The sequence below is a fragment of the Arachis stenosperma genome, chromosome 3 (assembly GCF_014773155.1).
Source record: "Arachis stenosperma cultivar V10309 chromosome 3, arast.V10309.gnm1.PFL2, whole genome shotgun sequence".
Classification (NCBI taxonomy): Eukaryota; Viridiplantae; Streptophyta; class Magnoliopsida; order Fabales; family Fabaceae; genus Arachis; species Arachis stenosperma.
In genome coordinates this window covers 41,640,987-41,662,317 of record NC_080379.1, presented here as the reverse complement: position 1 = coordinate 41,662,317, position 21,331 = coordinate 41,640,987, and the positions used below count along the sequence as shown (strand labels likewise).

The window sequence follows — 21,331 nt, the reverse complement described above, 5'->3', positions numbered from 1 at the left end:
ATTTTGTTAGATTTTTTTTAATACATGAAATAAAATATATTTTTTTTTTAATTTTAAATTATTATTTTTTAATAAATTTTTTAATAAATTATTAATATTTTTAATAAATCAGGTTGTAATTCGAATCAACTTGATTCGAATTATTGTATGTGTGTAATTCGAATCAAGTTGATTTGAATTAGTGTGTGTGTGAGTTTTGTGTATAATTCGAAGCAATATGATTCGAATTATGTGTAGATTGAGTTCGAATCTAATTGATTCGAACTACATATAAACATGCATTGGTTGATTCATGAACTAAATTTTGGTTTGGCGGATTTACGTAAAAATTTCTTCCCCTTGGCTTATTTTAGTGTTTTGTCCTATATTTTATGTCGTGAGAGAAGAGGTCCACCATTTGGAAATCGAATTGATTGTCCATGGCCTCATGGCATGGCCATGCAGTTATTATGCCATGCTGCTGAATTCAAGTTCGCATTAAAAAAGAAAGCAGCAGAATTTGATATGAACAGCCATCTTCATCAGAATCTTCTCTGCTTGTATAAATAGTTAGTTATAGGAATAAGAATTGTTTTGATCCCTAACGTTGAAGGTCAGAATTGAAATCGCCCCTGGTGTAATTTTGGATTTAAAATCATCCTTAATGTTGCATTTCATTTTAAAATCGTCATTTCTAATAAAAAAATTTTCTAAATGACAAAAATATCCTTTTTTTCACCATTTTAATATTCTTTTTCTTCCAGAAGAATTCTCTTCTTCTTCAAGAAGAACAAATTTTTCTTCCATTTTTCTTCCATTAACAAATTTTTGTTGCCATTAACACACTCAAGATTCAGTCATTCAACCTTCCTCTTCTTGGTATCTCACTTCATTCATTCATTTTGCTTCACTCAAATTCATTTTTGGTGTCTCACTTTTATTCTGCAATCTGCTGTTCTAAATTAAAGGACCCATAATTCAGAAATAAAAAATAACAACAAAACCAAAAACAACAAAAAGCAATAGCAATTCAGAAATCAAAACAACAACAAAACCAACAATAAAAATTAGAAAATTAGAGATTATGATGAACAAATCCATTATTCAAATCCAGATTCAATAAATCAACACACAATAATGATAAAATCAGAAAATAATAAATTAAAATCAGAAGATGCAGACCCAGAAGCAGAAGATGCAGAAGTAGAAGCACTCAAGCAGAAGCAAAAAGTAGAAGACAAAACAGAAGATACAGAAGTAGAAGCACTCAAGCAGACCCAGAAGAAGCAGAAGACGAAGTAGAAATAGAGATCGAAGCAAGAAGCAGAAACGGCGAGGCGGCGAAGAGCAGCGGCGAGGCGGCAAGGAATAGTGGCGAGAACACGGCAGTAAGGAGTAGCGGTGCAGAAGTCGAGGCTCTCTCCCTGGCTCGCGACCACGACGGCGACGGCAGCTTCAAGCTTCGCCGGCGCCGTCCCCCTCCCCCTTCTCCTTCCCCCTCTCCCTTTCCCCTTTTCCTTTCTTCCTCGCCTCACCCTCCCTACCGCGTCCTTTCACCTTTTCCCGTCGTGTCTCCCCTCCCCCTCGTGTCTTTTCTTTTCTTTTTTTTTTAATTTTATATATTTTTTATTTAAAAAAATTATTTATAAAAAAGGGTAGTTTTGTCATTTACAAAAAAATTTATTAGAAAGGACGATTTTAAAATGAAATGTAACATTAAGGATGATTTTAAATCCAAAATTACACCAGGGACGGTTTCGATTCTGACCCTCAATGTTAGGGACTAAAACAATACTTATCCCTTAGTTATACGATTATATATAGTGACGGATTCAAGAAAATTTAATAACAGGAGTAAAAGTATTAAAAAAATAATATAAAAATTAATATTAATATATTTAAATATTTATAATTTAAAATATATTAATCAAATTTCTTCACATTTTAATATTTTAGTCATGTTTAATTTATTTATTTTTAATATTAGACGTAATAATATAAAAAGAATTATTACTTAATAGTTAAAGAATCTACAAAGAGTAAGGGTGGTAAAATAAGTCGAACCCACCGGATCAAACCGCCAAAAAGAATGAGTCGGGACAAGATTTTGAGTCTGCCATCTTTTAAAAACCCGCCAAACCGCAGGTTTTGGAAGGGCGGGGTGGGCTGTCCCGGTGGGCTGGCAAAAATTTTTTTGAAGGACATTCTGGTCAGTTACACTGTCATATATATATATGGAACTAACATGAGTATAGGGTTTCATTTGAGAACACCCACAGCCACAGCAGCGCTGCCTCCGTCTCCCTTTCCTTCTAGCCCTCTTTCTCCAGTCTTCACGTCACCACACAACAGCCTTCGTCTCCCTCCGACGACATCCCCGCTCTTCTTCACACCGGCGTGGCAGCATTATTATCTCTGTCTCTCCCTCATAACTCGATTGGAAGGCGCGTGCTCTCTCTCTCTAAACTCTCACTGAATCATTCCTAATCTCTCCCTCCCACCGGCAGCGACGACGACTCGGATCTCTCCCTTGCACCAGCGTCACTGGCTCTCTCTCCCTCGCAACTTGATTTTGAAGGCGCGCGACGACTCGCATTCCCTCTTCACTCTCGCATTCTCTCCCTCATGTCTCTGTCTCCCTCCCGTCCGAAAAGCACCATAATCCAAGTTCACCAGCAACAACGATGACTCAACTCTCCCTCTCTTGTAGCGCAGCCCAAAAAGCACCGGCGGGGACGACTCGGGTCTGCGACGACTCTTAATTTTTCTTTTTATTTTTTGCTTGTTGAAGGCTGTTTGATGAATTTTTTTGTGGAATAACTGTTCTCTATTTTTGTTTAGTTTCTCTTTTATTTTTTTTTCTGTTTTTGGGAGCGACGATTCTGTTCTTTGTTTGTGGGAGGGATGCTTGATGATTGATGGTTCTGTTTGTGGGAGTTTGGGAGGATGATTCTGTTCTATATTTTTATTTTATTTTTTATATCTTTTTCTTACTGATTATTAATTCTAATCTCTATTCAGTTCTCTATTATTTACTTATTGTTAATTTGTTATTGATTTATTTTGTATTAATATGTTATTCTTGTTGTTATTTTGTAATTGATTTAGTTATTGATCTGATTTTAGATAGTGTTATTTGTCATGTTATTTAAGGTTTCAAACATTTCTCTAAGCTAACAAAAAAGAAGAAAGGCGGGCTGCCCGTCAACCCGCCAATCCGCCCTTTGGCAGGGCGGAATGGCAAGTTCAGCCCATATAATTTTGGCGGGGCGGATCAGCCCGTCCCATTTTGTGACGGGCTTTGGCGGGACAGGGCGGGATGAGCTGGGCCGTTTTGCCACCCCTAACGAAGAGGATAACTTAAACATAAATGCTATACTTTTAAAAAACCTTTTTTTAAAAGTTAATTTTTATATTATTTTTAAAAAATAAAAATTTTACCAAGCTAAGCCTTAAGGGTGAAATTATTAAAATTGTCTCGTGTTTATCAAAATTAAAAAGTCTAATATAACATCCTACATTAATTAATATCCAAATTCAATTCTTACATAAATGTCTATTATAATATTTTTGAATTTTAAAAATTATTTTACCAAATATATTTATTGTTGCTTATACTTACTAAAAATCATTTTTAATTTAGCAAATATAGATACTACAACTTTTTAAAAACTAACTTTTAAAATTTATTTTATAAAAACAAAAGTTTTACCAAAATAAGAGCCTGTTTGAACCGTAGCAAAAGTTAATTCAAAACTTTTGAAAAATAGAAAAATATGACTTTTCTTCTCTTCAAAAGTTATTTTATCACTCCCATTAAAAAATTTTTTTACTTCAAAATAAAAGAGAGCATTATACTATTTTCATTCTCGGTTCTGTGAAAAAATATTTTTTGTTTTTGCTGGATACGCAATGCTCCATTTGCTATAAGTACTGATCCTCCGCTACCATCTTCATGTAATGTTTCATCTGCTGAAAGTACTGATTCTCCACCACTATTTTCACATAATATTCTATCTGCTACATATGTTTTGTACATATATTTTTTTGATCATTTTATCACGTTATTTTTATTATTAAATTTGTATGTAACAATGTATGGTATAGAATTTTAATTTTATTTTTATTTTTTCACATGTGACTTTATTTTTATATAGCTTGTTATTTTTTTTATAGTTGTTACAGTAAGATTTTGACCACAATATAAAAGAGGAGGGAGTTTTAGGAAAGAACCAAAGGCTGAAATTTTTAGAAAAATGGAATTAATAAGAAAGCAACTAAAGACTCAATTGCCTAATCAATTGTAATATTAGTGATTAGGTTATATAAATTTAATATTTAATATTAAAATATTAGTGCGTGCAAAATGCGGGAGTATAAGTTTCGAATGACACTGTCACTTGTCAGTGGTGAGAAGAGGGGACCGGATATAGTAGATGCGTGGTTTGCAATTTAGAGACTTGTTAATAAATTAAATTGCACGGAATTTTTACTTGCTTTAAACAATTTCCTCAGGTTGTGAAAATGTATCCAAGCATCCGGATTTGTATTCTTATTAATTATGTTCCATATATGTGAGACAAGCATATCTTAACGAGAATTTAAACTTGTTCTCTGTCTTTGGAGAATATATAGTTTCATGGATTACTGCTGCAAATATTTTTAGTGGCCATCCACTTTGAAAGCTGCGTCGATCCAACTAATGTCCATGTCAACTAAATCAACGTCGGGAAGGGGCAAATTGCCGCTACTACCTTCTCCAATCTCCATATAAGAACTACAACAACCATCAATACAATCATCAAAGTAGTAGTTACCATTGTATACTGTTCTGTTTTCAAGTTCCTCCAAATTGAGATACACATTGTCCATGGGCAACGGCGGTGGCGCAACTCGCTCCACCAAAACATCAATTTTTGCTTCAGGACATGTCAATTTGTTAGCCATTTCAAACTCATGATGCTTACTTCTATAAGCCATGACAGCTTGTTGTTCAGTATCAAAAGTACCAAGCCATAATTGAATCCGTCGATACGGATCTCGAATCTGAGCTGAAAATATCCCATTCTTCCGCCGTTGAATCCCTCTGAAAATGCTTGACGACCTGCTTTTGCTTCGAGTATAAAAGTTGTGAGGCATTTTCATACGATTCGGTTTTGGTTTTCCAGGCCTAGGTATTGGAACCAGAATTTCCTTCACAGTTCGTTTATTAGAACCATTATCTTCGTCGCTTGAGTAATCTGTAGCATATGGGTCGCTGCATATAATTCTGATTTTCTTGTAAGATTTCGTTTTTTGATTTTTGAATATTGGGACCTTTTGTTTTCCTAATTTCTTATGACATTTTTCTTGTTTTGAAATAGCAGAGCCCGGCATGTTAGATTAGACACGACCGTACGCCAAAATCTGATCAAAAGAAATAAGTTTAAAATTAAAAGAAGTTATAACATACAAACAAAGACGAAACCTAGGATCTCCGAACATACCCCAAATTGAAATCGAAATGCAGGAACATACCGCTTTGATCTTTAATTTAATACTCAACGAAGTTGGGACATAATCGTTTGTGTGCGTGTGTCCAATATATATGAATTGAACAATGAAGAGAGCTCAAATTAAGTAGATGAATAGAGGAAAGAAAATAACATATTCAACGTCTATGAAGCATGGACCTTGTTGACTTGTTCTATTTGCGTCTTAGACATATTTTGTACACAATATTTATTAGATATTTGTTCACCTCTAATTCTGTCTTAATAAAAATTATTTTTTGGATATATTTAGATAAATCTAAATATTATTATGTGTCACCATATTCAATTCTATTCTTAACATGTATTTTTGAAATAAATTTAAAAATAATATATATTATTATTTATTAAAATAAAAAAAATTTAAATATTTTATATAAATAAAAAAAGACATTACAATATTAAAAAATTAATTATATCTTAATATCAATAAAATATTATAATTTATCTAAAAAATATTTTATATTTTATATATATGTTATGTCTCTATAATTTATAAAAATTTAAAATTTGTGTGTTTGAGAATGTAAAGTGTGATCTCTAATTCTTGATTGTTCTCTCTCTCATATTTATTTTTGGTCTTACTTATAAAATTAATGGTAGGAGATTACACTTTATTTCCTCAATTGTTAAAAAAAAAATTGAGAGGATCCATTCTCATTAATGTAAGAGTAAACTATTCAAATAACACTCAAAGTTTACTTTGCCGAAAAAAATAATTCTAAAAAATGCTAATGATAAATAAGCTCCTGAAAGATTTAAAACTGCAATAAAAAGAATTAGATATTAACTATATTCTAAAAAAAGACTTTAGATATTAGATTTTAATGCAATTTTTTTACAAGAATTATTAGAAAAATAAGTTTTTTTTTCAACCTTAAAATTTGATAATTTCATGTTAAGTGAATTCAAAAAAAAATTGTAAATGATCAAATATTTTTGACAAATAAAAAAAATTTAAAAATTAAATTTTACTCTAATATTTTGTGTGTACCTTTTAAATATTTATTTAAATATTATCACAATAGATAAGTTGTTTGTTAAATATAAATTTTTTTATTTATAAAAATATAATATTTATTAGTTATTTTTATCGTATTTTTAAATTATTTAAAAATTATTTATTAATAATATTTTTTAATATTTTTTTGGTCAGCATCTAAATATTTTGGATATCGAATAAATAGTTATCTCCTAAATATAATCACCAAAATAATATGTATATAAATCATTATTGCTGCATATTTATGTCAGGTAATTGTATTAATTAATGGCTTTGTCTTAAATGTTTCCATGGATTTAATTAATGAACTTGTTTTTTTTTTTTTCAGAAAACAAAATAAGGAAAAATCTTCAATCCCTACAAGAAAAGCGTATTTATCGACGCAAAAAATCGACGGCTATCTTTCTCGTCAATATTTTTCGACGGCTTGCTGTCGATATTTAAAAAAAAATAAAATAAAATAAAATAATAAAATCGACGGCCTGTTCGTCGATTTTTTTATGATGCATTAAATCCCTATTAACTATTGTCATATTGTCAACGGACCGGAAGGCGAAAATACTTTTATTTTAAAATCGACGGACTTGGCGTCTATTTTTATATTTAAAATATCGACAACCTTTCCGTCGATAAATTTAAACAGTTCAGATTGCTTTCTTAAATAAAATAAATGGTGTGGATTTAATGTATAAAATAGACGCTAAAGGCGTTACTTTTTTCAAATTAAAATCGATATAAATAGCGTCGATTTTATATAATAATATCGACGGCAATGTTGTCGATTTTAGTAACAATGTAAAATCCTCAAACCCATATTATAGACAGAAACAGTGTCGATCTCACTACAAAAAATTATTAAAAATAAAATATTAAAATCGACGACAATGCTGTCTATTATTTTAGCAACTTTCAATAATTGTTTTTCTTTAAAATCGACGAATCTGTTGTCTATTTTAATAATTATAATATCGATAATTTTTGCCGTCGATAAATTTTAACAATGGAGATCTTCTTTTATAATAGGATGGACGCTATAAATTTATTATATAAAATTGACAGTTAATATGTTAATTTTTGTTTTAACTAAAATCGACGAATTTGGCGTCGATTTTTATCAACAAAAAGTTATGCCCGCGTTTATTACCCGCGTCCTTCGTTTCAATCAATTTCCCAAACATTAACCCCAAACCTCCAGAGATTCAAAGTTCAGAGTGAAGCTGCTGCTTCTTCTTCTTCTCCAACGCTTGAGAGTAGAGACCAGAGACGAAGTCACCGTCACGGAGAGAGGCAGAGAGCAGATCAGTAGAGCTTCTTCTTCTTCGACGATTGAGAAAACCTGCCGTCCTCCGTCGGAGAGCAGAGCTTCTTCTTCTTCTTCTCCTCCTCCGCCGAGCCCGCCGCCGCGCCATCCTGTTCATGTAAGTTCCTCTCAGTCTCTCTGATTATTATACTTATTTTTGCAGTTGTTGTATCTACTATTTTCATATTGAAATTCTGAATTTGCATTTGTTAATAACAATCGCATCACTGAAACCTAGTTAGCATAATCAATTCATCACATTTCATCAATTGCTTCGTCTCTCTGTGCCGTTGTTTCTGTTGCCTTCAATTGACCGTGCTCAATCAAAATCAGTTACTCTCTCTCTTTCGTTCTTCAATCAAAATTAGTTACTCTCTCTGATTCAACTCATGCTTGCTATAAAATCAGGTTCCTAATTCTTCTCCAATGGCAGAAGCTGCCGTTCTGATATGTATGGAGCAGCGGTTTTAGATGTATGTGAGCAAATAAAGGTACGCATGGAACCTGTTGCTTCACGAAACAACTTCAACTCATTTGCTGAGGTACAGATTTTGCTTCAGCATGATTCATTCAGAATAAAGGACTAAGCACATTGATTAACTGCATTTATGGAAATTTTATTTTTTGTTAATGGCATAGCATGAGTGCTTATGGATGAGAGAGTAGAAGGAGATCATGATATACATTGCTGGAAAATAACATATCGAAATGGTTGTACATGATGATCCTCAATGCTTCTTACCATAGTGATTCAAGCATTTAAGTTTTTATGTTCAGTTGAAATATTTTAGGATGAAATGTTTCAAGTGATTTACATTCCAATTTCTAAGTTAAGATTATTAATGATGTCTTCCTCTCCAAACAAATTTTTAAACTTATTAATTTTTGGTAATAATTTGTATTATGTTTACTTGTCCACTTGCATTCTTCATGAGTTTGTTCACTATAATGCTCTCAGGAGGAAAGCAGATCTGCTGCCATTGGAAGGCAGCAGATGGTCACAGAGAAGGGTGGAAATTCGATTCAGACACTTGGCAGGGGTTCTGTTCGAAATGAAGAGAAAACTCGCAGATTACTATAACCGTACTTAAAATATAATATACCTGTAATCTTTGGTTCTGCTTTCTGTTTTTAGAATACTTAGAACTGCACTAACGGTCATTTCTATCTTTTCTCCTTGGTCTTGGATATGCTCACTAAAGCACATTCAAAATGGGTACCATGGAGCATATAGTCCTATTAGGAGAATTAAGGTAAAAAAATATCTTGCTACTTCTAGTTTAGTTTCCAACATGTTAATTAATTTTGGCTCTTTGTAGATTCTTGGATGGCAACAAGTTGCTGAAAAAATTGGAATGCAACATTGTGTTGCATCAGGCCAATGGCTAAATGAGAGAATTGCTCTCTCAAGATATGCCCCATGTAAGCATTATAAATCCTTGGCATATTTGAAAAAACTACAAAAGAAATAGATGATTCATTTTTACTGCTCATTGTCAGTTTAGGAATACTTGACAATCTAAATTTGTTAATTAAGTCACGAGTAAAACCTCAATAAAACTTGATGCACATTGTTAAACTGTAAATTGGTTAATTGTTCTTCAAGTGGAAGTAATTTATTGAGAAGTTCTGTTTTACAACTTTCACAATTGCATTTTGTTTTTATATGCACATGAATTTCTTTTGCAGGTACCACTTGGGAATTTTGAACTTGACTAGCTTATATTTACAGCAGATACCTTCTTCTCAAGAGCTTTGCGTGATAGTCAACAGGTTATGATTGTAAGTTTATGTATATGAATGTTATCTGCAAACTAAAACTTCATGACTTACTGGTTCATCCTTGATTGTATTGTTTGATGAAGAGACCTGTTTTCTTGATGATATAGGATTTTCCTTCTTCTCAAGATGTGCAGGATTTTCCTCTCATGCTATAGGATAATAGTTGCAATTTAACATCATTGCTCAATGCCAGAAAATACGAATAAAAATTAAATTATTCATTTAGTTCTTAAGATATAGCCTATATTATGATGCATTGCACGACCACTTGAATTTCAAGTTGATGAATATGATGGAGCCCTCCCTAATTTGGTGTACATAGACCATACTCATGGATTCAAGTGGGAACAATTATTATCTACATTTTATTATTCGCTGAAATATATAAATCTTTGTAGTGGTTAATGGATCATCCATAATTTTTCACAAACAAATTAAAGTTTATATTGGTGTTGAGGGGTGACTCATACTCTATAATATAGAATTTAGCTAAGCTGAATCATACTGTAGTTTCCTTTTAGATTGAGTCAGAGTGCAGTTTTTATTCTTCCAATATACTGCCTCCCCTAACAGTGGGGTACTAATTAGGCTATGTGTGATTATTTTTTCTTTGTTCAGAAAAAAGCAGATTCTTGTATATGATCTTCAAAAGTCTCAATTTTAATTGAAACTTCACTATACAATCTACGTGCTATATTGTTTACATTATCATGGTGATACTTGGAGTGAGCATGCAGTTGTGCCTATATTTTTGGATGCCATAGATTATGGCATTTGCTTCTTTTGTAAAACAATCCTATACTTATTTCTATGTTATTTTATTGTATGGCAGGTTCATGTTGCTGCACAAAATCAGCAACGCATTCCATTTGGAGTTGGTATGGCATTAGATCCCATGGCTTTGCGTAGAGGAGCAAAACAGCTTGCTATGGAAGATGTTTGCTATTATTAATGGCCTCTGCCTGGGCTGGATCAGGTTCTGTATATATTCATGGCATTCCTTCAATATTTTGTTTCTCACAATTATATAGGGAGTAGAGCTAATCCACTTCAATGCCCAATTTGCAGTTTGGGCTATTTGGTATCTGCGATGGGGCTGCTAAATCCGCAAGCAAGTTAGTGTTTAAATTTTAGTGGAGGCCAATTTTATATCCTGATCCATGGTTCTTGCTCTTCTTAGTATATGAAATATTACTAATTTTTCTCAAATTTTCTTTTTCAGACTTTTTCCTGAGATAATTGCTAATATATTATTGGATTCATAAAAAAGGGAGCGGATTTTATCACTTCATGATGCTTCAGAAATTCTAAGAGATGCATTTTCTCAATCAGAAGCATGCTTGAATCATTACTGAGGTATTATGTGCTCCACTGTGATCTTGGATAGTCCTTAACCAGATAAATTTTTTTTATATGCTAATATTAGAAAATAACATACAAATTGCAAAATTAATCTCTTATATCAATAAGCATTTTGTGGTACAGATTGAAGCCACCATCAGGGTCTGCTGTGCCTATTGCAGAGTACATTCCAGGTTAGGAATCAAGAGTTAGGGTCAAATTGATGTCCTATATCCTATATGTTAGCATGAGTTTTTTTTGGTAATTTTTTATTAACTTTTTTACTTTAGAGGAATTTGATCCTTCAACTATAATAGTTAATTTTTGTAATAATGATTCTTTTAAAGTTTTGTAGTTTAATATATTAGTGCTTTCGTTAAGAATTAAGTTGACTAAAAAAAGGGTTATTGTGAAAATCTATCTCGTCTTAAGTCATAGTTAGAGGATTATTTATTATTTTAATAAGTTTGTAAATTCATTATCTAATATTTAATATAAATTTTGTTTTTATTTTTAAAAGTTTATTTGTCTTGTTATCTAATATTCTATATAAATTTTATTTCAATATTTAAAAGTTTATTTGTATTAATTGTTTACTATTTTTCAAATAGAAAAAATAATTAAAAAAATATAGCTATTAAAATCGACGGTAACGTTGTCGCTTTTTAAATTTAAAATAGACAAAAAAATATAGACAAAAAATTTGTCGATATCTAAATAATTAAATCGACGGCACTTATGTCGATTTTATTGAATCAAATATCGACAGTAACGACGTCGATTTTATATAATAATATCGACGACAATGATGTCGATTTTATTGAATCAAATATCGACAAAACAGACGTCGATTTTATATAATAATATTATCAACGGCAATGATGTCGATTTTATTGAATCGAATATTGACAAAAAAGGCGTCGATTTTATATAATAATATCGACGGCAGCGTTGTTGATTTTAGTTAGAAGGTAAAGTTATCAAATTCATATTATAGATAGAAATGATGTCGATTTTATTAAATTATTATCGACGGCTAAGCAAGCCGTCGATTTTATTCGAATTTTGAAAAATCGACAAGCTTAATAGCGACCACCTCCACCGTCCATTTTGCCGTCGATTTTTAATATTATCGACGGCTTAGCCGTCGATTTTGCCGTCGATTTTAACGATGTTTCTTGTAGTAAATATTGTGCACGGTAAGGTGTTAAGGTTTGATAAAGTTTTTATTTGATGAGAGTAGTTATTAAATACTACAAAAGCAATTGTCAAAAACCGTTAAATTTATTGGTAGAATTACGAAAATAATTCGTCTATCAAATTTATCATTGAAAATAATTCAACAATACGATCTTCGTCGATAATTAATTACTATTATAATCCAATAGTAATTACCGACAGATTTTATGGTAGATTTTGTGAAGTGGGTGGACAAAAAGTATAGTTAATTACTAGTAAAAATTACCCGCTGATAACTTTGGTGTCATATTATATGATTTTGCATCGATTTATCGTTAGATTTTTCTTTTAGTAAATTTGATGGTAAATTCAATTATTTTTTTTAATTTTTATTGAATCTGCTATAACCTGATAGTCAACAATTGATAGTTAAATTCTAATTAATGAAAATTAAATATGGTTTTACTGAAAATAGTAAACTATATAAAATGTGAAATATCAAGTATAGGTACAGAATAAAAAGTCAAATAAATAAGATACAGTCAAATAAAGCAAATCAAAACGCTAATCACTACAAGTCCTAATAGTCGTCGTTGTCATCTTCCTAGTTCTACTAAGGCGGCGGTCTAGACAGTGATGTCGGTGTCCGTCCTTACTCTTGTGCAGAGGATAAGAAGCCCCCTCCAACAGCGTCGTTGCCACCAGCACACATCTACTTCTGGTACATCACCATCTGGCGTTGCATCCACTGAATATGCTCCAGCTCCTACCTGAGCTCCAGTCTTAGGGACTGTCTCTACATTGCGAGCATCTCTCACTGCCATGCGTGTGAGGATCTCTCTATATCTCTTCTCATACAGATGTAGTTGTTGAGTTTGGTCGTGAAGACTCTGGGTGAGATTCTGAACCTGCTCCTACAAATCGCTGGTATGCTTGGAATTGGTAGGGCTGGTGGCAGAGGCGGACGAAGCCCTCAATGTGGAGGTGCGGAGGTTGCTGCGAAGAACAACCCCATCGCATAAACGCGAATCTTATACGGCTCAAATGCAATCTCGAACCAGACCAGATAAGGATCGACTACTAAAGTAGAGGAGTTGTTGTCGTCCTCCCCACTCTGCTGAGATTGTTGGGTCACAGCGTCCAATATCTGCGCGTAAAATTCCTGCGTATCACATTATATACAAAAATGATTAGGATAATAGTTAATTGAAAATGAATACATGTGGGTATACTGTGCATGTAGGATTCCTGCGTATCACATTATATGCAAAAGTGATTAGGACGACAGTTAATTAAAAACGAATATATGTGGGTATACTTGAAAGTCTCTGTCATCGTTGCATCACGATTCGTCGACTTAGTGTACACATATTAAAATAAAAGGTTAAATCAAGTAATAATTACATTATATGTCAAAGACAAACTGATTATAACAAAATAAAACAAGTTACATACCAGGCTAGCCGTTGTCTTCATTAAAGTCACTGACCTGCGAGTATATTTTGATGAATCGGACGATGCCTTGTTGGCCCTATTTGTGGCTTGGCAATGCCTGAATTCCTCATCGGTCTTCCACCAATATATGTAGAGGGTCTTCTTAATGTCCACGTGGATCCATTGAGTAAGGTGGTCGCGCTTCTCACATACGTTCTCAAGCATTTGCTGAAACCGCCGAGCCATGTGATGGTCGAAGATCTTCTTGATCATGGTATCATAAGTCTTTTTTCATGTAAATTTCTCTTGTACAAGAAAATATTTAGCACTAGTTAATCAAAATGAAATGCATAATTAAACGAAAATAATGATATATAAACTAACTAAATTTTGAATTTGTAGAAATTTTAATGCCCACTTATGAAATCATCGTTCTCTGGTTACAGCAAGGATCTTCTTATAGTTTGGCCAGGTGTGATCGTACATTAGTTTAAGCACATTCGTATGCTCCTATGTACATGCATTATTATCCGGTGCAAACCTATCAATAAAAAAAATTAAGATTTGTAAATACAAATTTGGTTTAGGGACTTAAAATTAAATTTTATTCGAAACTAATTAAAATAGTACTCATGCGGTCAAATCATCAAGCCAAATCATCATCCTAATGACCAGCGACGGTTTTGGAGGATTTGGCTAGGAATCATGTGAGGATTCCGGCACTATTGTTCCTGTCATTGGAGGTAGCGTTGTCGAAGTAGAGGAATGCTAAATGGGTGGAGGAGATGAAGAAGTCCACTCTGGTAAAGTAGTAGGACGGCTTCCTAGTGGAGGCGGAGGTGATGCAGTAGGACCCACCTAATTGAAGTTAGGGACCGTGATAAAGAGTTGATTCTATGCACTCAGTGCCTATGATGTCCTAGGAGTTGCGGAGGTAGAGGGTGATGAGGGAGAAGTCCCAAGAGTGCCATAGTCGCCCTCCTTCTATCACGACCATGAGGCCAGTTCGGAGCACATTTACCTGTCGTTATGTCTATATGAAACAATGTAATTATATCATAATCTAATTAAACAATCACATAACAATTCAAATCACACACTTTCTACAATCACATATTGACACATTTTCTTTTTAAAATCATATTTTAACTTATTTACTTTCAATAATAATATTGGTGGTCCACATCATGCCAAAAATCACATTCCTTGTTCATTTACTCTTGAATTCATAATTGGATTCGTATATCTTTCAAAGACAACTCAATTTAATCTCATACTTTATTGTTAGATAACTAAATATATCATTCTCTTCTAAACTTTCTCAAATCAATCCAAATGATGCTTAGATTTATCCTAAGACTTAAACCACACTTTAAATCATATGAAATCTATTCTTTTCAAATCAATAAAGATATTTTGAACCTCAAATCATAGGTTTAAACTTTTACTATAAGTATGGGTATAAACTAATTGTCAATTAGTGCCCTTTAACTAAGTACATAAATTTTTTAAATTATTTTATCTTCAATAGGTCAACAACCTACATTCTAAGTCCTAATTATATAAATAAGATTCTTAAGAAAAGAACACTTAAATTTTGTACACTTTTACCAATTTATGTCACCTACAATTTGGAAAAAATTGACATATTAATTTCACCAAATTTCATAAAAATAAAATCAAATTAGAAAATACAATAATATATCCAAAACTCAAATCTCGTTTATCAAATTAAAGAACTAAAGTCCTTTGGACATTTAGATTTTACAAGTAGCCTTGCTTAATTCCCCAAACCCAAATAAAAAATATATATCATGATTTATCAATATCCGAAGATGTCATTTTTTAAACTTCTTCAACATTAATAATGATAATCAAACTAAATTTATAAAAATAGAGTTCAACATAATACATTTTCAACTACTACATTCTCTTTAACAAATTTAGAGTCAAATTCTATGTAAATCTCGAAGTTAAAGTCAAATGCTCAAAATAATTTTAGGGTTTAACTGCTTTAAATTAATTAGTGAGTTTCTAGAAACAATGGTGGCGCGAAGGATTTTTCTAGTGTGGTGGTGACAGCACAGACAACGCAGTGGCAGTGGCAGTGGCGATAACCAACCTCTAGGGCTACATTTAGGATTTTATTTTTAAAATTGCGAATGGAAAATAGGATATAAAAAAAGAGGGAAGAGGACAACCTACTTAGAGAGAGGAAGGAGGAAGCTCCAGCGAGCAGCAATGACAACAACAACAGTAGTGAAAAAGCGATGGAGCCATAGCAAACCACGCGACGCAAGGAGTTCCAGCCTAGTCCATGTAATTTTTGGAGGCTAGTGGTGGTGGCTGGTGATGCGTGAGCATCTTCTCTATCTTTTTCTAGTGAATTTGCACTTAAATTGTTGAGTTTAATTAAGAATTAATTATATTTTAGCCACTATAAATGCTATTTTGAGTTTTGTGCAATTTTATTTATTTCAGGTAGCATTCGGCAGAATTTGATGGAGTTTCTGCAGCACAAGAATCAAAGGAGATGGCTGCGAGGAGCGACGCACACGCGTGCCTGACACGTACGCGTGATCTGGAAGTTTCCACGGCACGCGCACGCGTGAATTGAAGATTTGCTCAGCGACGCGTCCGCGTGACCGACGCGTCCGCGTGACTTGCGAAGAAGACCAACGACGCGTACGCGTGACGTGCGCGATCTGCAGAATTTACAAAAATAGCCGGCATGGATTTTGGGCCGCTTTTTGACTCAGTTTTCAGCCCAGAAAACACAAATTAGAAGCTGCAGAATGGACAAATTAAGCGGTCCCCACCCATCAGCGAAAGACTCGTTAATTAATTCGAATTTAAATTCAAATCTGATTTTTAGGAAAAGATATTATTTTTAGATAATTAGATAATAATTTATTAGGATTAGTTATAAATAAAAACTCTGTACATTTAGAGGAACACATATTTTTTTTCCTAAATCCTTATTTTTCCTCTCAATCATGAGCAACTAATCATTCATTGTTAAGGTGTGGAGCTCTGTCTACTTTCATGGATTGATTTGTTTGATCTTTTTAATTTAATTCATGTCTTGATTTATATTTCAATAATTATTTTCGTTCTTTATTTTATGAATATGGGTGGAACGGAAGTATGACCCATGTTCTAATTGAGTTCTTGTAAAACTTAGAAAAGCTCTTTACTTGAACAACAGCTTGAAAACATATTATACTAAATTTTTAATTGTTTGTATTTAACGAGATACGTGACATATAATCCCCTTATTTGTGGATAATTAGGATTCTTTTGACATATAAACTAGAAATTGATCATCACCCTCTAATTGGAATTAATTGACCAAGGAATTGGCAATTAATGAATTTTAGAGGAGACTAGGAAGGTCTAAGGAATTAGGGTCTAGTCACATATAGTTTGCCATGAAATTAAATATTGCATGATTAAATTAATTAGTAATAAAAGTTAATCCGGAAATTAGATAACTCTGAAACCTTAACTGCTTTCTCAAATATTTTATTCCCAACTCATTGCTGCTTGCTTTCTAAAAATTTTAAAGTACTGTTTAATGCTTTTTGAATATCTCAAAACCATTTTCTTCTTGCCTAACTAATCCTATCAAATGCTATTGTTGCTTGATCCATCAATCCTCGTGGGATCGACCCCTTACTCACGTAAGGTATTACTTGGTACGACCCGGTGCACTTGCGGGTTAGTAGTGTGGGTTGTAAAATACCGCAACAAGTTTTTGACGATGTTGCCGGGGATTGACTGTGATTAACAACTATTAGTTGTTTGATTTCTTAGATTAGGCGTTTTATTTTTTATTTTATTAAAATTTATTTTTAAAAATATTTTCGGAAAAAAAAGAAGAAAAAATTTTTTAAATAAATTAATAGCACCAATATTTTTCTTAATTTCTGAAATTAAGTTTGGTGTTGTGATAAATATTATTTATTTTATATAGTATTTTTTTATTTCTTAACACAGGTTACCTCACTGGAAATTCTCTACACTCTGACGTAGAGATTCCCATTCTTTCTTGTTTTCTGTTTGTTTATGCGCAGGAACAGAGACAAAGAACATCTCTTAGACTTTGATCCTGAACCTGAAAGGACTTTCAGGCGGCGTTTACAACAAACAAGAATTTACAAGGCTGCAGAATCCACTATGGATCCGACTAATACTGAGAATGCCAATGCAGTAAACCCGAATGGGAATGAGCAACAAAGGAGAGTACTTGGCTCTTACTCTTCTCCTACTGCTGATCTCTATGGAAAGATCATCGTGGTGCCTCCTATTGCTGCGAACAACTTTGAGTTGAAGCCTCAACTGGTCACTCTAGTACAACAAAACTGCCAGTATCATGGTCTTCCTCACGAAGATCCAAATCAGTTTATTTCTAGTTTTTTACAAATTTGTGATACTGTGAAGACAAATGGAGTAAACCCATATATGTACAAACTCATGCTCTTCCCGTTTATTCTGAGGGATGGAGCAAAGCTATGGCTAGATTCCCAACCCAAGAAAAGTCTGGATACTTGGAACAAGGTGGTTACTGAGTTCCTCACAAAATTTTTCCCACCAAAGAAGCTGACTAAGCTTAGAATGGAGGTTCAGACCTTCAGGCAGAAGGATGGTGAGACTCTGTATGAAGCTTGGGAGAGATACAAGATACTGACTAGGAAATGCCCTCCGGACATGTTCTCCAAATGGACTCAACTAGACATCTTTTATGAAGGCTTGGGTGAAATGTCCAAGATGTGCCTAGACAATTCTACAGGAGGTTCATTGCACAAGAAGAAGACACCGGAGGAGACTATTGAGCTTATTGAATTGGTTGCTAGCAACCAATATTTATACTCATCTAACAGGAATCCTGTGAACTCTGAGACTCCTTAGAAGAAGGGTGTCATGGAAGTGGAAGCTCTTAATTCTATTCTTGCTCAAAACAAGCTTATGTCTCAGCAAATAAATCTACTTACTCAACACATGAGTAGCATGCAAGTCTCAGCTATCAACACCCAAAATCCACCTCAAGAGATCTCTTATGACATGACAGGACATTTTGTGCAAAATGATAATTATGATTATGTTCAACCCTCTTTTGAACAGGTGAATTACATGGGGAGTGATCTTAGGAATCCTAACAATGACCCATATTCTAAGACATACAACCAGGGATGGAGAAATCACCCAAATTTTGGATGGAGAGATCAACCTTAGAGATCTCAGAACTTCAACAACAATTCTCAGGGCAGTTTCGAACAGAACAATGATTTGGAAGCAATATTGACAGGTTTTAGACAGGAAACCAGAGCATCCATTAAGAACCTGGAGATTCAAATAGGTCAAATAGCCACCAGAGTTAATGAAATTGATTAGAGGACCACTAATAGCCTTCCTAGTAACACAATTCCAAATCCAAGAGAGGAATGCAAGGCTATCTCCGTGATAAGTGGACAAGTGGCAAGTACGGAAGCACAAGCTCTGCAGGAAACTAGAGCCTCCATTAGAAATTTAGAGGTGCTAGTGAGCCAACTGAGCAAGCAAATACTTGAGAGGTCTGTAAGTACATTTCAAGGTGACACAGTGGTGAACCTAGGAGAAGATTGCAAGGTTATTCAATTGAGAAGTGGTAAAGTAGTTGGCTCTGAGACCAAGGCCAATGAAGAGCTAGTTGAAAAGGAAGCTCTAGAGGAGAAGAAGGAAGAAGTAGAGCACGCCCCTCCAAAGCGTGCAGACAACCCATTCCCAGACTCTCTTGACACTTATCCTACACTGCCAAAGGCTCCTGAGTATAAGCCTAAGATGCAGTATCCTCAGAGACTTCAAAAGGAGACCAAGGACAAGCAGTTTTCAAAGTTCTTGGAAATCTTCAGAAACAAATCAATATTCCTTTTACTGAGGTTTTGGAGCAAATGCCTATCTATGCCAAATTCATGAAGGAGCTATTGTCAAAGAAAAAGCGTTTAAAGGGAGATGAGACAGTAGTCCTGACTAATGAATGTAGTGCTGTCATTCAGAATAACTTGCCAAGGAAGATGCCAGATCCAGGGAGCTTTCAAATTCCATGCACCATTGGGAGCACAACCTTTGAGAAAGCCCTATGTGATCTAGGGGCAAGCATAAATCTAATGCCCTTATCTGTGATGTAGAAGCTGCAAATCCAAGAGGCACAACCCACAAAGATAGCATTGTAGATGGCAGATAAATCTATGAAGCCTGCATACGGATTAGTGGAGAATATCCTGGTCAAAGTGGGTAAGTTCTTCCTCCCAGCAGACTTTGTGATTCTTGATACAGGGGAGGATGAGAATGCCTCTATAATTCTAGGAAGACCATTCCTAGCCACTGGAAAAGTTCTGATTGATGTAAAAGTGGGTGAATTAGTGCTTAGAGTGCATAATGAGTAACTGGTCTTTCATGTCTTCAAAGATATACATCCAACAGGTGAAGAAGAGAGGTGCATGCAGGCTGAGCTTATTGATCCAAACCTTCAAAAACCCCCTGATGATACACAGCAGAATCTGCATCTCAAACCTCCCTTGGCAACAATCAATAAAATTTCTCCTGACATCAAACCTAAGTTTGGTGTTGGGAATGCATCATCTACCAAGGAGGAGGTTCCCAAAAAGAAGAAAGTACCCAGAGGATGGAGAAACAAAAAGATCTCTACTGAAGGTTTCTCCCCAGGAATAAAGGTGGTGTTGACCAGCAATCCAGCATGGGTTTATACAGTAATCAGAATCCTCTCTCTGGAGCATATTGAGCTATGTTATAAAGACACAGGAAAGAAGTTCAAAGTAAGGGGTGAAGAGCTGAGCCCCTATGATCCTCCTCCTTAAAGGAGCTGACCGTTAAGCTAGTGACGATAAAGAAGCGCTTGTCGGGAGGCAACTTGATAAATTCGTATCCTTAGCTATTTTTCATAGTAGTAGTTTTCTTAGTTATTTTATTGAGTTCTTACTAATTTTCTGATCATGCAGCTATGTTATTCCAGGAACCGAACACCTCAAGCTCAAAAAAAAAAAAAAAACGCATAGGACGCGCAAGCGTCACTGACGTGAACACGTCGATAATGTGTAAGTGAAAAATAAAATTTGACAGAGAGTTGAGCGGGAATGGCACCGGAACCAAGCCTTTAGCACAAACAACCCATGCGTCCGCGTACCTCACGCGTGCGCGTCGTTTGTGATTTTCGCCATTCACGTGGGTGCGTCCCCGACGCGAACGCGTGACCTGCAAATTTGACGTAAAAGAGTTTTTGGGCAGAGAGTTGTGCTGGCTTGGGGCAGGAAGTGTGCTAAAAGCACAAGTTAGAGCACGCGGACGCGTGACTAACGCGTTCGCGTCAGTTGCACATATGGCCATCGACGCGAGCGCGTGCATGACGCGAATGCGTCGTATGAAAAATTAGCTCCCAAGCCATGTGAACAGAGAGTCGCGCGAGCACGCGGCTGGCTTCGCGCGAATCGCACAAAATCCAGGGCACGCGGACGCGTGCCTGACGCTAACGCGTCATTATGAAGAATGCGCGAGCCACGCGTACACGTCGTTGGCGCCGCCCAGTTTTCTTTCTCTCCCTCCCCCAATCCTTATTCTCTCTTATTCTTTTATCCTCTTCTTTTTCTCTCCTCATAATATCTGTTTCTTCTATTTTCAGTTCTTCTTTGCTTGAGAACAAGCAAACCTTTAAGTTTGGTGTTGACGCTGCGCTTGTTGGTTTTTTTTTTGCACAAAAGGAAGGCGAATCATCTTCATTGAGGAGCA

At 34.5% G+C, this 21,331-nt stretch overlaps 1 protein-coding gene and 1 long non-coding RNA gene across 8 annotated transcripts; one reads left to right on the top strand and one right to left on the bottom strand.

Annotated features, from left to right (window-relative positions):
* Positions 1 to 4,641: 4,641 nt before the first annotated feature.
* LOC130965972 (ethylene-responsive transcription factor CRF1-like) lies at positions 4,642 to 5,355 on the bottom strand. The gene has a single exon (XM_057890724.1). It carries the CDS (start codon positions 5,353 to 5,355, stop codon positions 4,642 to 4,644), a length of 714 nt encoding a protein of 237 aa, XP_057746707.1.
* Positions 5,356 to 7,652: 2,297 nt separating this feature from the next.
* Positions 7,653 to 11,282, top strand: LOC130967998 (uncharacterized). Of its 7 annotated transcripts, none has more exons than XR_009081484.1 (9): positions 7,653 to 7,931; positions 8,222 to 8,355; positions 8,772 to 8,896; positions 9,016 to 9,066; positions 9,133 to 9,235; positions 9,503 to 9,595; positions 10,428 to 10,710; positions 10,818 to 10,951; positions 11,081 to 11,282. It is a non-coding gene; the product is annotated as an uncharacterized LOC130967998 (long non-coding RNA). The 7 variants fall into 7 exon arrangements; XR_009081487.1 differs by having other exon boundaries at positions 8,772 to 8,918; XR_009081483.1 differs by having other exon boundaries at positions 8,772 to 9,066; positions 10,428 to 10,571; positions 10,664 to 10,710.
* The last annotated feature ends 10,049 nt before the right edge of the window (positions 11,283 to 21,331 follow it).

What these genes read in the sequence shown, in the direction of transcription:
- LOC130965972 (XM_057890724.1), bottom strand. Translation starts at nt 5,355, where the DNA reads ATGCCGGGCTCTGCTATTTCAAAACAAGAAAAATGTCATAAGAAATTA.